Genomic DNA, 17978 nt, shown 5'->3' with positions numbered 1-17978 from the left:
CAGTGTTCCAAGCAGAAGAATTCTTTGGCCAGGCTACTTGTACTGCCTGCAAAATCCAGGTATCTTTGTTCTTTTGTCCATCTTCTCCTTTTATCTAAATCCTCTCATTACTATTTAGAGTGCATGTATGCTATTGATGATTTTCATCCTTACATTTGAATGTTAACTGCATAGACTGTTTCAATTTTAGTAACTTTTTTGCTTTAGTCTCTAGTGGCATCTTCTTTCCCTTGACTCCCTTTGGTTTTCTAACTTCTTGATTGGGTAATGTCTAAATTTTCTATGACGTGCTTCCTGTACTGTATAAGCATCCCTGAGCAGGTAGGTTTAAAGGTGACAGTTGAAACTGTGCTTTCCTTTTAATGTACCATCACACTACCATAATTCTATTTAATTTTGCTTTTGGTATTTCGCAAAACAAAAATTCTTTCAGGCTTTTCCTTTGTCAATAGGCCCTTCTCTCCTGTTCTTTTTGGACAGATTTTCTTACTTTGACTGATTCCTACAATCTTCTTGTACTTAATATTCTGCCTCAGCTATGAACATGTTCAGTAAGAATGGACTTGATAGAAAATAGTCTGGTCTGCTGTCCTTAGAGATTTCTCCTCTCTTCTTTTGGATTTGATGGTGTTAGCTTTGAAATCTTTCATAAGAAAGAACAAGATATATCCTGGGGCTTAATCTCAGAGGAAACATTGCCTTAAGTAAACATTAGATATTTCTTCTTCTTCCCTCAAAACACACTTGAAGTTTTTCTAGGTTCCTTTGCTTTTTGATACCTGGAGACATGCATGCAGCCCAGGAGATATTTTCTTTTAGTTATGATTATGATGCCCAACAACTCTGAAAGTGTGGGATGAATCTGGGAGGAAAAAACTCTCTGGAGTTTGTCTGTTTCTGTAATGTTACTGGTACAATGGCTGCAAGAATTCAGATCTTACTACTTTTCTTAGGGATATATTAACTGGTATCACCTGAATCCTCCTTGAGATCCTCTGCCTATCAGTGCATAAGGGCATGCTTCTTGTTTGTCATACTTGAATGTTCCTTGTACTTTATCCAACTATGTTTCAAATTAATTTGTGTTTATTTTAACATAAATGGCTTTTTTTTGAGACCCTTTTTCCTACATAAGTCCTATTGTAACTTGCAGAAGTCTCACTTTCACACTTGGTGGTGGGTTTTACTCACCTACTGTACTTTGAATTTGCCTAGCAGTTTCAGAATAGGACAGCAACAGTAGTTTTCTTTTTTTTTTTTACTTTTTTATTACATAGAATACAAAGCAAATCTTCATTTCTGTTGCTGTTCATCTGGATTTCTGTTTGCACTCTCTGTTTCTTGCTGTGAAATGTGACTGGACTGATGGGTTGAAAGAACCGAGCTACTCCTGTGCAGCAAAACAAATGGAAGGCAAACTCTCAAAGAATAAACAACTCCAGCAATAAGTCCACACTTGATTGAAACCTAGAAGTGTCAGACAACCCTGTTGGACCTTGATTTGGTACAGTAAAGTGAGCCATTGTCTTCTCGTCCTCAGAGTAGCACCTGTGCATGAGTTTAACTGTTTTACTGACTCAGCTTTGGTTTATCATAGCCATGTGGTATTTGATTTTATGTAAACTTTTAAACCATACTACTGCACCGAATGTCTGAGTACGTCCAGACCTGGATATTGTTTTTCTTCATGCTTTCTTCAAATACAGTGTTAATGGAGTAGAGAGTTATAATTTGGTTTGGCTCATTTCATTATAGGGAGTGTGCAAGAGATTAATGTCACAGAGGCTAATTTTCCATTTTGGATGTGAGGTTTTGTGATTTATTTTGGCTGGTAGTAGGGGGAGGATTTGCATTGCTTTACAGCTTCTTACAGGGAAGTTACATTTTTGACTGCATTTATTGAATTTTTGTGGTTCCTAAAGCCCTGAACTTCTGGGTGAAGTCTTCACCCCAGAGCAGTCTGTCTGATATCCAATAAAGCAAATGTCCTTCATCCTTGTGCAATGCGGGAGGCAGCAGCTTGACCATGAGAAACTGAACTGAAACCTTTATTTTATCTTTGAGATAGTAAAGACTTGATTTTCTATAGGAAACCGAAAGTCTGGATTTTGGGCAAGATTCAACCTACTGTGATTGCATTATCGTCACTCAAAGGAAGAATGCATCATGACTGTGAAGTCTTTCGAAGTCATATGCTTTAAACAGCAGTGTCATATCTGGCTTGTCAGACATCAGCAACTTCTTCCTTCTTGACCATGTTTCCTCCAAGCCTGGTAGCAGAGTTGTCAAATATGTTGAAGAATTAATAGGGCTGTGTAATTTGTCTGGTTTTGGCAGTTGAGCCTGTGTCTTGTTCTGCTGACGACTACATTGGAAAGTAGAAAGTAATTTGAGGTGTGGGTGCTCCTTTTGAGACTCCAGAAGTGTGGCTCGTCTGGAATACTGAGAAGTTTTTCACAGTTTGTAAATAATTTCAACCAACGAATCAAAATGTATTCCTTAGGGGTCAGAAGTGAGGATTTGAGATTCCTGCTCCAAATTATATGCTGCTATTTTAGTGTCCTGTTACATTCTATAAGATCAAACATCACTAGGACTCTGTTTGCTTTGTAAAGCTGGCTCATTTCATTGATTATTTGTTTTCTTCTGACCCGTTTTATATTATCCTGCCTTTAATGCCATATTCTTGTCTGTATTACTGCATCACAGGCTGATACAGAATTGAAGATGTGTAGGTGCATGCAGAGGAAGAGTTTCTGTGTTCAACCGGTGGGCTACCACACACTCATGATTAGCCAGGCTGAGCAAGAGGATTACTTTGTTCTGTGGATTTGTGGTGCAGTAGGGTTGCAGGTCTCAAGCTGAGTTCCCTCTATTAGACTTTGGATCATTAGTCTGTATTGGAGTGGAGAAGGTTGAGTGTAGCAATCACTGTTTGAGGTTGTGGGCTGTCATAGAAGATGTCTGGTCATCATTTGAGAATTTTAATCTGTGCTGAACATCACTTCAGCGTAGCAGTGGCTATGTGAGCATTCATCTCTGCTGGTAGCCACAAAATGAATATCTTCATTACTGTTGTTGTATAGACAAAGATGAACCTTATCAATCCGATGTGTTGAAAAAATGAAAGCAGTGTCACTGGTTGTGTGTCTGAAAATTGGTACTTTTTCCCTCTTTCTCCCCCCTTTTTTTTTTTTTTTTTGTAGTGGTAAGACCACCTTTACAGCACTGTAGAAACTGAAGAATGTGCAGCTTTAGCTTGCCTGTTAAATTATAGATTGATAATGTACTAATTTAACATTAAGGTATTCATACAGTTGAAACTTAGTTTGCTTATATATCCTCTTTTCCCCCTCTCTCCTAGCTATGTATTATTACATTCAGGTGCCTTGAGCACTTTACTGTTTGCATTCAGTTATTCCACTGCTGTCTCCAGTTTCCCATCCTCAGTGTTATTGTGACTGTCTATTGTGGGTTTTTCCCCCACCTTTTGCATTATCTCTTCAAGGCTTGAGAATTCTTTGTACTTGTGTGATCTCATACAAGATCAGAGCTATGGAGTCTGTACATAAATGTAACTTCTTTTAATAATCCCCTTGAGTTTTTACCTACTGGTTCAGATGACTAACCAGTCATCTGGATACAAGGGTGTTCTGGGTACTAGAAGTTTGTTTGTTCAAAGGTACCTTAACTGAAAAATAAAAGGTAAAGGGACACCGTATCTGTAAGTATAAGCAAGAGGGTGAGGGGAGCACAGTTATGGTTGAGCTTTCAGCCTTGATTCTGGATTTTAAGAGCTCTGAATGCTTGATTTGTTAGCATTAATGTTGCACTAACTTAGGGTATTTTTGCATGAGAGTGTGTGTGTTTAACCAACTAAGCATGAAATCCCTTGCTTCTGTTTGTCCCTATTAAATAGTGGCAACAAAAGAAACAGACAGGAGATGGGTCCAGAACAAAGCAGAAATAATGGAGTATTTCACCCCAAAAAGGAGAGTGAAATGAAGTACAATGAGAGGGCAAAGACAGACTCAATGGCCAAAGGCAGTGTAATGCGTTGGAGAGAGTAGTAATTCAGGGACTTGCTGCCCGGAGCTTCAATCTGGGATCTCCGAGTGGCACATATATCAGAAGTGTTTGGCCACCCCTGCTATAGACACAATATTTAATGCTTTTCCCGGGATAAATCTCCGTAGGGCTTTAAAGAGACACTGTCTAGGGTTGTCAGCTCAAATACAGATCTAACTAAAACTGGAATCATCTGGTTGGGATAGAAATCCCTGAGCAGGAGTAGGACCAGTTAACTTTTTCCCTTAGCTCTTGCGTATGGTTATACGTGCACATGCAACATGCACACACACATACAAGTAAAATAAAAGCATCAGTGGTGCTGTGAATATTGCAGCTTTCTGCAGGATGCAGCACCTAGTTGCTGGGTTTCCTGGATTAATAACATCCTTTTTTTTCCAAAACCAGCTAAATGCAAGCACTTTTTTCGAGATACTGTGTTTCTGTACAGAACTTCAAAATCTGCTCATTCATTTAAAACAAAAATATTTAAATTCTGACTCTCCTGGCCTGCCTCCCTTGCCTGCTTCTTCTCATGATCCAATGGCTATAAAGAGTTTTTAGTGTGATGTTCTCAAAAATAATGAAAACTGTTTGACTTGTCTGTCTCTAAAGTATGGTCTTACCCAGATATGATGAAAGAGTTCCAAAAAATGTTCCTTTTTTGTTTCTATCAGTGGGGCTGAAAATGTAGACACCCAACATTTTGGTGACTATGCCAGCTAGTTCTGCTTGACCCTATAGCTGGGGTAGTCAAATGTTTTCTTTCTCTCATCTCCTACACTCCCTCCGAGTGGCCATGCTTGGTTTCAGAGTTCGTTTTGTGGTACCTAAATGACAGCGTTTTTTTGGACAGTCACGCATTGAGCAAATCAGGTTTGGAATCAATGAAAGAGACTTCCAGGTCCATATCTGGCAAGTGTTTCAAGACCAGTCAGACTTAATTCAAGTTTCTGTTATGCCCTTTGGGTTGTCCAAACTGGTGTAGTGGAAACTACACCATTTTGGAAAGGATTAGAGCAGTAGTTGTGAATGGAACAACTCTCTCAATGTTTTTGATATATTTGTGTTTTGGATTTCAGAAATGGCTTCTTCAGTTACTAATACACATTTCTTGCAGTTCTGTGCATTTCAGACTGCACTGTGATGTGGCGATGTCTTAAATAATGGTATAGCTCTAGTCCATGCTCTACAAAAATATTTCAGGATGCATTTACTGTCTATAATCGAAAGCAGAATATAGGATGTAATTTTATTCACTTGGTCAATGACCTCTGAATTTTCTACTCTCCACAGATCTTGTGCAGATACTGCATGCAGCTACCAAATTTGTGATAATAGAGGTTTAGTCTCTATAGTGGAAGCTTAAACACCCCAGACCTTTTTAGGGGCCAAGTAACTTTAAACTACTGGGGGAACAGGAGGACAGTGATCAGACTGTTTGTATAGTGACATTTCCAAAGGAGGAGATATTCATTGAACTAGAGTTAAGAGGATTGGAAAAAAGTTTATGAAATTAAAAATATGTTGCTGTAAGTATCCCCTAAAATGTGCTTGTAGAACTCGTGTCAGACAGTGGTAAGTGCTATACATAGCAGCTTAAATTTCAGCAGCTTTTTGAAGTTAGAATATTAAAGTCTGTTTTCACTCTAATGAAACAAAAATATCTACTGAAGGAAATTAGCTTTGCAGAAGGACAAAGTCATGAATATAATAAAGATAGGGGAATCATCGAATAAAATACCAGAGTGTTCTGGAGGGAGTAATTTCTCTGTCTTCTGGGATCCTGTATCTGCTGTGTCTCAGGGACTTCGATACCTTTCATAATTGTGTTTCTTGGAGAAGGATGAGTGAGGGAGTGGTGGGTCTGTGTATGCTGTTCTGGACATGACCTGGCTTTTTGATCATATGTTTAATCAACAGCAAGTAGAGGTTCTCCAGACTAAGTTAGACTTAAAGAATCTGCACTAAACAGACACTGAACTTAACAAAACCAGCCTGTAGAGCCCCTCTGTCACTCACAGAGCCTCCGTATGTGTTCTACAAAGAGATAGTTATCTTTGACAGAACTGCAGATTATTAAATAGTCAGGGCTGCAAGAGTAGTGTCTGGTTGCGTAAGAACTGGCACAGTGTCTGGCCAGAGAGAAGCACAGAGTTTCATCAGCTCATCTGTTCCTTTATGTTTTTCAATAAGACATCAAGAAGTTGTCGCAAAGATGCAGTGGTGACAGGGACATATTGAATGCTTTTTAAAGACTGGCTGCAAAGGGCCTGACACACAGCCTCCGGAGCTCTGGCAAGCTTCGAAGAATTTTGTGGCCTTCAGCATGATATCCACTAAGTGGAAACTCTGTTTGAAGGAGCTTATTTTGTGCAATGAACTCAATTGGCCTTTCCCACTTAAGTACCAGAGTAGAATATTTGCTGTGGCTTTGTAGAGCCTGTGAGATAAGTATAAACTGACGTCAGTGAATAAAGCTAGAAGGCATGTTTACTGCGTTACAGACAGACACAAAAGGGCAGACCTTAAAAAAAAGAAAATTTAGTCAAAATTTAATAGAGGCAAGGCTTTTAACATCTATTGCATTTGTTCGGCTTAACTACTACTGTAAATGTTTTTACTCCTAAAATATTTCCTCACATTTTTAAAAGGTATTGAAGGAATTTTGTAACTTTCCCTGAACTTGCTGTCTTTTGCTTCTTTAAAGCAATGAAGGCTGTTCAGCAGTATATATAATAACTTACCATCTATATGGAAAGAATCCAATAAAAGTTGTGCTTTCAGTGAGCTGTCTTTTCATAATCTTGTTCTGTTTGGATGACTTGCGCACAGAGCCAGACCCCACTGCAACAGCACCTTACTGACGTTCATTCAGTTTCTCACCTCCTATAGTAGCCTTCAATGAGAGATCCTGAGTAGTAATGAACACAAAGTAGGTTAAGGTTGTAAAGACTGAATTTCTTTACTTAGTGCAGTGATTGGCCTGTGGTTAAGATGGAAGCAAAGAGCTGGGAATATGTAAAGACAGAATGTGTGAGAGGAGTGATTGTGCAAACATGTTTTCCTTTCCTTGTTGTAGCAGATTTAATCCTTTGATAGGAAGGTGGCAGATATTCGGGAAAATATGTATGGGGCTGATGCAGGTCTATCTTGTACAGTAGCAGGTAATTATAGCCCTTAACTTAAATACATATTTCCTGGCTTTCCCAGAATGGTACGTTTTTTAGATTTTTACATAAAAAGTTTCCACGTCATGTGTAAAGGTTTGATGAGCCTTTAAGCCAAGGGCTTAAAGTGCCATTTGGATGAGCTTGGTGTACTTTGGCAATACTGTTTAAGAGACGAGAGCAGAACTGTAGAGCAGTCTTTGTCTATGAGTTTCTTTTATTTTTATACTGTGATTAATTTATACTCCTCCAGAGGAAGTGAGGGATCTGTATATCTTTTACTAGAGCTATGTCCAGCAACTTTTGTTTCTTTGCAAGCTGTACTCTTTAACAGCTGAATTGCAAGGTAAAATATCTGACAAAGAAAGCCGAGGAAGGACATCAGAGGAGCACGTCTGATTCTTTCCTGTGGCAACAGGTAGAGCCTGGCTAGCAGCTGCTTAGGAGCTTCTCTGATGTTCACACCAGGTATTGTGTGAAATCAGCACAGGAAGCAAATTCATGCATACCCCACTGCAGAGTTGAGTAGGGCGTGTGCCTCCCTGTACGCCTACTGTATGCCCTGTATGTCTGCTGTACATGCTGTCAGGAAATGATCTGAGAGAAGTGACATCCAGCTTTGTGAGGTTTAGGTGAAAAGTTAACAGGTATATTTGTGTTTTCTTATAAAGCTGTTCTAGATTTTCTGAGGTGGTCTCAGTCTCTTAACTGTAGGTTTTGTTGAAATAGAAGGTTTGAATAATTATTTGCTTCTCTCTAGTGCCTTTAAATTTATAAACTTGATTTTTAGAACTTTGTTGAACAAACAGTTTCAAAAAAAGTAACATCTTCGTTTTGTTTTTGCTTTCTTTGTTTTTCCCTGTCCTGGCAGTGTTTTAGAGCACTTTGCTGCAAAGGACCGCCGCCACCACGACCTGAATATGACTTGGTTTGCATAGGCCTCACTGGTTCTGGCAAGACAAGTCTTCTGTCACAGCTTTGTGGTGAAAGCCCGGAGAATATAGTGTCTACCACAGGTAGGATGCTGCCTTTATTCCATGGTATGCTGCAACATTTCCCAGAGGTAACTTTTGAAATGTATCGCAAACGTGGTAGAGAATTCAGGCTTAGTAATCTTTCTTTTGAAAGTAGGTAATGGATTGCTTTGAAGCTTCCACTACTTACTTTTTCCTTCTTTGGTCGTATAGTGAGGACTGTCCGCGAAAACATAAAATTTGGGATGTGTATAAAGTCAAAACTTACATTGTGATATATTGAAGTAGAACCAGTGGAAACATACAGTACCAGCACAATGCAGACACATTAAAAGGTTTCTTTCTTCTCTTTTTACTTTTTTTTTTTTTTAAGCAGTCTTGTTACATGGACAGAAAAGAGAAGAATGTGCTATAACATAGAATGGGACAGTGATGGTTTGAAACCTCATTGCAATTTATTTCTTCTCATACTTGGTCAGTAGCGCCTTGCGGTATATGCTAGCAACCAAAAGAATAAATGTAATGGGAATGTTTTTTTCTTGTGATAATTCTTACTTTTTAGATCAGCAAAGAGACTTGCTTATGTTGTAAGGACAGTTTGAGATCAGACATTCAGTTTACAGGAAGCTTCAGTCACATTGAGAAGATACATAAAAAAAGACACAACAAACACAGATAAAAAGTATCATAAGTCCGAAACATTTGAATATGCACGCAGGTATAGATGAACGAGAATGCTTGTTACTGAAAAGGGTATTTGGTTAAAAAAACAAAACAAAACCAAATGACCCCCCCAACCCAAAACAGCACAGAAAAAATAAAACAAAACAAAACCCAGAGACAAACATGTGGAGCAAGAAAAAGGAATACTTGGCTGCAAAGTTCCGAAAGAGGACAGATTAGATCACAGAGATGGAGGAAATCTAATTCTGTGGCCATAGCAGTTTACTAAGGTTGATTTGCTGAGAGAACAGATAGTGAATGTTGTACACGTAACCTGCGTTTATACTTACATGGCTTTGTATTGTAGCTGTGGTTCACAGGCTTAAATCGTATGATTATCCCTTAGCAACCCTAACTGGTTTTCAGTGTATCTTTGTTTACATTACAAGAACATAAAGTTATTTAATACAACTGTAAGTAAACAAAGTAAAACAGGTACAACAAGATACGGGTTTTTTTCCTGCAGTGAGCCATTAACCTATTGCCTTCACAGTGGTGTTACTGGAAATGTTAACGGGATCTCACACTTCATTGAATGGAGAAGTTAGCAGTGCCTAACTTGAAAAGTTGGAAGAAAACTGTAGAATAATTCAGCCTTTTTATTTTTCTCTCCCCACCATAACCTTATTTTTAGAGTTCACCTTAAGTAAGTGCAAATTATACTTTAACACTTTAGATCCTGAAAGAAGCAGTAACAGCAATGTACGCAGCAGTATAGATCCATCAAAGGAAATAATGAAAATATTTTAGTTTTTAAAATTTAATTTTCCACATGTTTCTACATAGTTGCCACAAAATACCATTATTTAGTTAGACAGCTTGAGGAATGAAGATAGATTCTGGTGAAAACCAGGCAGCATCCATATCAAAATGATGCATATCTAGGCTGTTAATAAATCTACCCGTATGTACCATCTCTGTCCTATATCAGAAAATATTGTTGAGAATCCAAGAGTACAGTGTGACAGCTTCTCCACTGAGTTTTCAAACAATAACCTGTATTTTTGTTTTTCTCATCAATGCCACTCAGGTCCATTCCAGTTTTTCCTCCTTTCTAGGAAGAGTTTAGGATTTGTTTCAAGACAACAACAACAAAACTGCTTCATAATTATTCCCTTCAGATTTTCTTGCACTTTCCTTTACACTGCATCTAGCATTGACCATGTTTGGAGTACTCAAATATCTCATTGGTCTGATCTGAGACAAAAACTACCTTATTTCTGTTAAATGATAGGTAATAAACTTGGAGTGAAAGACTTTTTTCAAAACTCCTTTACTCAGTTTACAGGTATGTAATCATGTTGAAACCACTTGTGCTAAATGGAAATAAATTCAGTGTCTATCTGGATATTTTATGCTGAAAGAGTAGACATAATTTTTTTCCTATATAAAGTGATATATACATTTATATGTATGCACTAAACATGCAGAATTTATATTGATGGATTGCTGGGTGCTTTTCATATTACCTTTCTATTGGCTGTCTGAATTTTCAGTTAAGGGAAAACATCACACTTCTGGAAGTTTTTAAGTTTTAAGCATGTAACAGACTAATAGAGGATTCATAGATGCTTCTAGTGTGTTTGTAACCATTTTAATATATACTACTTAGATCAGTAAAAGGATCTTTCTGTTAATAGCATGTACAGAAGGGTCAATACTCTAGCTGTAACCAAAACCTATGAAGTTTAAATGTAAGAAAACAGTGATTTGAATTGCATGTTAATCTTCCAAGTCTCCTAAAAATTGCAGAAGGATCCCTTCATATTACTGGTAGTCTGAAATCTAAGCTGGTAGTTCCAGATATATTAAAAGATGGTTTTATAAAGGTATATTCCATACTAACTCCTTACCAAATGATAGGTGGCTTGGATGGAAGTTTTGTGCTGAATTTTATGTGTGCCAGCTATTTAATAGTATCATTGCAAATTTTATTGCTCGCGCTGATTTATTCCTTTTCCCCATCCTTATAACTGATATTTTTAAACAGCACAATGAAACAGAATTTTACATGCAAAATCCTGGTTCTTGATGAAAAATGTGGTCTTTTCTGAATGTATCCTGTTGATTGCAAATGGCCTCTTTAACAAATAACTTACTGTTATTCTTAATTTCTGTTCTCAGGTTTTAGTATAAAAGCAGTGCCATTCCAGAATGCCATCTTGAATGTGAAGGAACTTGGAGGTATATCATTTATATATTTATATAATCATTCGATTATAAAAACATGCAGTGTCTAAATCTTATCATAGCAAACTGTTACTTGTTTTAAACTTAAAAATTATAAATCCATGTAGATGGAATTTAAACCCTGTGTTTCTCCAGATAAAGTTGGGAATAAGTCAGTACATATGCTGACTACAAAGAACAAAAAGTAAAAAGCAGGAGGAGCAGAAGGCGATTAAGTGTGGTGTGTCTCCTTAATGTGATTTCTTGAGCTGCAGTGGTTGAGTTATACAGAAATACAAACTGGACTGTAATTGTGGTACAACTCAAGCAGCAGCTTAAGGAAGTGTGTTCCCAATGTTTATTGTATGTATAAGCTTTTACTTATGAGCACTGGCTCAGGTAATTATGTGAACATTTAGCAAGACCAATGTATTTGCTGCACCACTGAAAATGTTGCAAAGGCAGCTAACATCCAGTATTGTTTGATATTTGTTCTCTTGTTGAATTTGTGGCTTTTGAAGACATGGTTGTTCTGTGGTTGTGTTTCTTGTTAATTATCTGTATACAGGTAAGCTATTTAGCTGCCCAGTTCTGCCCCTGAGTCTTAAGTGATCAAGAGGTAGCTCTGGTAAAAGGAAGAAAACACTCTTAATGAGAGTTCTTGTGGAGTCTAATTTCATGTAATGTTCCTCTAATTAAAAAAACCGCAACACTTAGATCTTTATATTCTGGAATTTCTGTAGATCTTCTTTATTACCTATGTAAGTACAGTAGAATGAATCTTTTTCATTAGATTTTCAGCAAGGTTGAAACCTCTCTTAAATGCTCTGGGGTAGAAGTTAACTTGGTTCCTGAAGGAAGTTTCATGAGATCAAATGAAGTTTCATCATGGTTGTCTTACCTGAAACTGTTTCAAGAATATGCTTTGAGATAAGCACATATTATATTTTGGTCTTACTACCATTGATCCATGGATTTAAACATACATGTTCTTGTTTGAGCATGTATCCTATAAACAAAGCAGAAGGTTTTTTTGTAAAGGGCATCCACAGAGATATTGTTGGTTGTGCTTGAGTGTATTATCTGCATCATAGAATCACAGAATGGTTTGGTTTGGAAGGGACATTAAAGATCATCCAGTTTCAACACCCTGGCATGGGCAGGGACACCTTCCACTAGACCAGGTTGCTCAAAGCCCCATTCATGTGGACTTAGGTCACTTTGGGAATTTTTTTGGTTTTTTTTTTTCACAAGATGAATCACTGCAGCCCAGTTTATACATTCTGCTGCCCTATTTCTGTGAAATACATGATTTGTATAGGCAAATGCAGGTTTTCCATGAAGAATTGTATCTGAGTGTTCTGCAGCAGATCCTTGTTAAAGAGTCTTCCTTAACCTTTTCTGATCATACAACTTTTATGCAGGTATGTGTGTTAGGAGAAACCTTATCTCAGTGGAGTGCTTTAATGTCTCATGATAGGATGTCCTGAAGTAATCCAGAATATTTGATTTTTCACCCAGTTATCTCTTCCCAAAGACTGAAAGATTGTTAGAATTCTTTTACTCTACCTTTATATTTCTTTTCCCTTTAACTATGGCTGTTTACATGTCTGTACTTAGAAATGACATTGTCTGGTTTTTCTATCAGATATTGGATAAAAATAATAGAATCATACAATGATTTTGGTTGGAAAAGACCTTAAGATCATCTAGTTCCAAGCCCTCTGCCATAGGCATGAGCCTCACATAGATCATGTCACCCAAGGCTCTGTCCAGCCTGATCTTGAACACTGCCAGCTTTTCATTGCATAGGTAGGGGAGCTAAGGCAAGCTTCCCCAAATTTATTATTCTTCCAAAAGTTGATGGTCAGCATTTAGTCTTCTAGTTGAGAGATATGTTCCTGTTTGATGAAGGTAATGCCTGAGCTTTCTGCTCTCTTGCTCTCTTTATGTGAAAATAAATAAAAACATCTTACATATTTAAGGACTGCTAAATCTTATTCTGGAATTTGTGCTTCTAGTGTTGAATATTAATGTGTGGTTTTGTTCTTATTTCTGTTTTTTGCCTTCAGTTTTTATGGTGGTGTTATATAATTTCTCTTTACATTACTATGGAGGTCTTGTCACATTTGATCTTGGAAACTTGGAGGCAGGTAGAAAGGCAACTTTTTTAACAATCACTGTCCATTGTTGCATGTTATTCTAAGGGTGAAGTTTTATATAGTTTTTGATACTCTGTTTTAAAATTGTCTTGGGTTTAGGTAACTGAAAGCTTCAAATGTCTTCATACGACAACTTGTTAACATCCAGTATTTAAAAAACAGCAGAAATCATACTGTTGAAGGTTCTTCTATTCAGCAGCCAAACAGTTACATGAAAAATATGCTGACTGCATAGTATCCTTTTTGTTTGTTTGAAGCAGTATCCTTCCTCGAAGTTGAAGATGCTGCTAGTTTTTACTGTGCTGGTTGCCTCTGGAGTTGCTAATAAAGCTGGGGTTTATTTCTTAATTTCTGTAGGGATTCTGAATTTTCAGGCAAAGCGCATAGAAAAACCTCTCTTCTTTTGTCTCTTCCAGGTCTGGTTGTCTGATTGTCTCTTCATCAGCCTTTAGGATTAGAGACATAGAGCAAAGTTTGCTATGTTCTTTTTGCAGTAATATTTCTTTAAAATACATGATACTAGGATATATATATATAAAAATCCTGTTTCTGATTAATTTTTTTTTAATTTTATTTGTCTTCTAAACCAGGCTGAATACCTACCAGAAAATGGAGTTTTTATCCAGTTTCATTAATGTTTAAATGTTTTGTTTAAAAACATTTTGACCCTGAATAAGTAAGAAAATCAGTAGCTTTCAAATTGAGCATGGGCCTGCTTGAATTACTTGAAAAGAGGGTCTTTCTTTAATTACTAACCAAATTGAACCGCCTTTTCTCTAAATTTCTGCTTTCATATTCAAATAATGACTTCCTGCTCCCTGAGAAATAAAAAAAAACCCAACCCAAACTCAAAACCCCAACACACTTTATTGCCAAAAATTTAGTCCATAAAATAATATGTGTAATTTAGATTACTGTGAAGCTGTGCTGTGCCCTTGCCCGCATTCTTTCAGAATGTACTCTTACCAGGATAACTGGAAGTATCTCTATATTATGCAACTCAGCTGAGTAATGATACAGAAAGAAATTACAAATTTGATGATTTCCTGTTCTGGTGCCACAGTTTGTGTTGGGAATTAAGGTTGAAATTATGTATGATGAACATACTCAAGGGTGTGGAAAGACTGCAGAAATAAAACAGGTGATAAAATTTGTTGTTCAGAAGGTTCTGACAGTGTTTGGCTGAAAGAAGTTTGGGATGCTAAATGCTGAGGTTTATACTTAAGACTGATAACGAAGGTGCAAAGGCAATAGAAAACTTTTTCTTTGGTTCTGACAGATTCCACCCTGGAGACACAGTGCCTGAAACCACCATTTATTGAGTGTGTTTATTAATTTGCTACAATTGTTACAATGCTGTCCTAACAGAATGCAAAGTCATAGTGTATGTTGTGATGTAGATACATATTCAGGCCTATATCAAGATTTTAGCTCCTTTCTCAAGATTTTAGCTCCATTCTGGAAGTCAAGTAATAATTACAGTTGCTTTTTTTAGAATATGTCTACTTCATAATTTAGTTTGGTATCTTGTAAATACAGGCTTAGAAACTACTGAGAGATGCCAAATACTGAGCTTGGTCAAACTTAAAACAATTATTCTGGTTGTGAACAGCTCTTTTTCTCCTTAGCAAGTTTAAAAATAATAAGAACATGTTACAGGATTTAGTAACATTCTCTGTTTTATGTACAAAAATATATTGTCGTATGTTTGCGTTACATCTTTGTAATCCACCAAAGGCCTTTTTCACAAGCACAGAGACTACCTGTTGCGTAGTCGTCTTTGAAACTTCATTTGAGACATAGTGTGTTAAGTGCTTAGCAAGTGCAGAGTGGTTAATATCAGGAATGCTCAAGTCTCCAGTCGCTTGAGCACAGCCAGTAAAAGAGGGATGAGAACTGTCCTCCCCTCTGCTTAAGCTTGATGACTAAAGTCATAAATACACATTCTTAGGGCAGCTAAATTAATTGTCTAGGTAAGAGCTTGGTAAAAAAGTAACTTTAAATAGGATTGGTTAAACAAAGCGTGTTTATTTTGCCTGAATTTGGAAGTAAAGAGCAGAAGAGAGACTAGTAGGGGGAGTCACACTTTTATGCAGTCCAAGTTGAGTGGGAAACATGAACTCCTGAAGAAGGTGACAGCAGTTATCAAGCAGTGCCTGAACTTGTGAAAAAGTGAGGGAGAAGGGAGAAAATAATATTGAGCTATTAAATAGAATTTAAAATTCAAATAGTTATGGGAAATCAGTCTTCTTCTTTTCTCTTTGGAGGTAGAGGGGAGTCCTGAACAGCCTTCTAGCAACGTAGCCTCACAGAGCAGCTAAAATTTCATCTAGTTAGTCATCAGAAAACCAATACCACAAGTAAATGCCATCTTAAGTCATCTTCACAGCGATGAACTAACACAAAGCAATAAAATCTCAGTACTGTATTTAACTAAAAGGCAGTTGACACCTCTACAAAATCTGGTTGTGGAGTACATGCAATGCCATCTGCGACATAGCTGCGTCTAACAGTTTACAGAACGTCTTAGCAGATGAAATTTTTAGATGACCCTGATGAGCTGTCCAAGCTGTGAGTTGCACAGAGACATTCAGCTTCCGAAAGCATTAAAGTTAGGTCTGTTTGCTATCAATCATACTCAGCCTGCTGTTCAAATGGTGCCTAAGCCCAGGCTCTGTCACATAGTTTCCTCATTTCATAGAGAAGAGAGATCATTTGCACCTGCTGATGGATCTCGTTAACATGACTCCCGAGGAAGCTTCAATAAGGATTTTCAGCATAGTGAACTTTCTGCTGTTCTTTGGAAATCCTGTCCTTTTGTACAATTAGCTTTTTGCAGTGTGAATAGACAGCCCACTGCTTATCTTATTCAAAACAAGTAGGAGCCATGCTAGCAATGCCTATGAAAGCTATGTATAATATGATAAATTAAACTCAGAATTTCCTAGTTAAGTAATTTGTGGGGCACGGGGCTGGTTGTTTTGCTGTTTTGATGTTTTGTGGAGAGACAAGAAGAACCTTTGGTTTGCTAAAAAGCCTCTGCCTCCTGTTGGGCTTGCAACTCTTATTTTCTTCTGGCTGAATCAAAGGGCAGAGCATAGCAGCCTAGTTTAGCATCCAAAGTGATACCTACGTTTTATGAACTCCCTGCCAAACAACAACAACAACTACAACAAAAGGCTTTATTTTTGATTCTGGACAGAAAAAGCCTTGATCCTTAGGGACTAATGTGGATGCAAACTTTTTTGACCAGTCAGCAAAAGGGTTAAATAGGCAGAAGTACAGAACTGTGGTTGGCTTGCTGCTTTCTTTATATACCTCCTAGTCTTAAGTGCTGTAGAGAAAGATGTGTTTTGAGCCTTATTTGAGATTACCTGCACTGTTACTGGAGGTGTGACTGCAGCTCAGCAGAGGGTACATCTGATTCTGGCTGTGTGCTGGCAGCAGTTGTTGGCTAGGGAGTTGTGCTGGTGGTTCTCAGATCCTGGCTGTTACAGTCCTCCAGCAGAGGTTGAGGAAGGGCAAAGATGGGGTATTGGGTAGAGACAAAGATGATTTTTCTTGTTGCCAGCCATTCTTTGCCAGCTTGAAAGGACTTGCTGTGTGTCTGTGCCTTATCAATAAAAAAAAGTAATTTTGAGAGCGGCTGTCATACCTGAAGTCCGGTTTAGTGTGGTGTGCCACCTGCTGCAAACTTTATAAAGCTTCAGGCTTAAGTAAATGTGAAGAGTGTTTTGCATGGCACATTATCTTCCTTTTGATATAATCTGTAAGATTTTCTAATGAACATTATGTTCCTGACTAGAACAGGAGAATTTTATTTCAAATTGTGTGATTTTAATGTAAGATGTAGTACATGCCTCAGTAGATCAAACTGACTTTCTGCAGGCAAGGGTAAGTACAGTGTTTTTAAAACTTTCAAGTGCTTGTTCTGACAGTTTTAAATAGCAGAGTTAGGTGTAGGTTCAAAGTTGGAGACAGTACCTAAGTTAGCTAATAGAGAAAATACTGAAGGCTCAATTTCCAGATTAATCTCACTGGGGAAGCCTGGAAGGCAGACAAGAGATGTCAGAGATTTTTTTCATAAACATCAGTTTGATAAGAAGAATGAAAACCAGTAGAATAAAGTGTTTTTCTGATTTTTTGTATGTATTGAATATAAAGGCAGAGAATCTATTTCTCAACATTTTTTTTTTCTTTTAATGCTGTTTGTCTAGATCATTGTTGAATTCCTTCAGTGATTATAGTTGATCTAGCAATCTCCAAATGTTCCTCTTGCAGGAAAAAACTTGCCAGTTTCCTATTGCCATTCGTTATAAATGATTGCAGGCGTGGGCTGCCTGAAAGGCTGTGATCACTTGGTCTTAAACCCTAGGAAGGTTTAAACCATTGAGAAAGGTTTTGGTTTAGCATCTGTATTGCCACTTGGTGACAAGCAGTAGTAATACAATATAGCCATTGAACGGTGACTGAGGTTACACCTGTGGGAAACTTCTGTATCTGTGTGTGGATGTGTCTGTCAGCATGGACAAGTTGCATGTATGTACAAAGCATGTATCTTAGGATTTATAACTTTACTTATAAAAACAAATAAAGTTTATTTATAAAAATAAAAGGACCTAACAGGCTGAGAAATAGCTAGTGTTAAAAGAACAAATAAATCTGTATGCTGTATTTATTCAAGGGGAATACTTGGATGCCTAAATAGAGAG

At 37.5% G+C, this 17978-nt stretch overlaps 1 protein-coding gene across 3 annotated transcripts in view; it reads left to right on the top strand.

Moving 5' to 3' along the window:
• Nucleotides 1-17978, top strand: part of ARL15 (ARF like GTPase 15) — a gene marked incomplete at both ends in the record, with an annotated part of 216528 nt that overhangs the window by 69602 nt on the left and 128948 nt on the right. For all 3 annotated transcript variants that reach the window (XM_080636792.1, XM_080636791.1, XM_080636790.1), the window contains 2 exons: nucleotides 8110-8254; nucleotides 11060-11119. In XM_080636792.1, coding sequence (XP_080492918.1) covers nucleotides 8110-8254; nucleotides 11060-11119 — 205 coding nt within the window. The remainder of the gene's footprint in view (nucleotides 1-8109; nucleotides 8255-11059; nucleotides 11120-17978) is intronic.

This window comes from Psittacula echo, assembly GCF_963264785.1.
Source record: "Psittacula echo genome assembly, chromosome: Z".
NCBI lineage: Eukaryota > Metazoa > Chordata > Aves > Psittaciformes > Psittacidae > Psittacula > Psittacula echo.
Note: the sequence above shows the minus strand (reverse complement) of the source record. Positions and strands in the feature narration are given on the sequence as shown.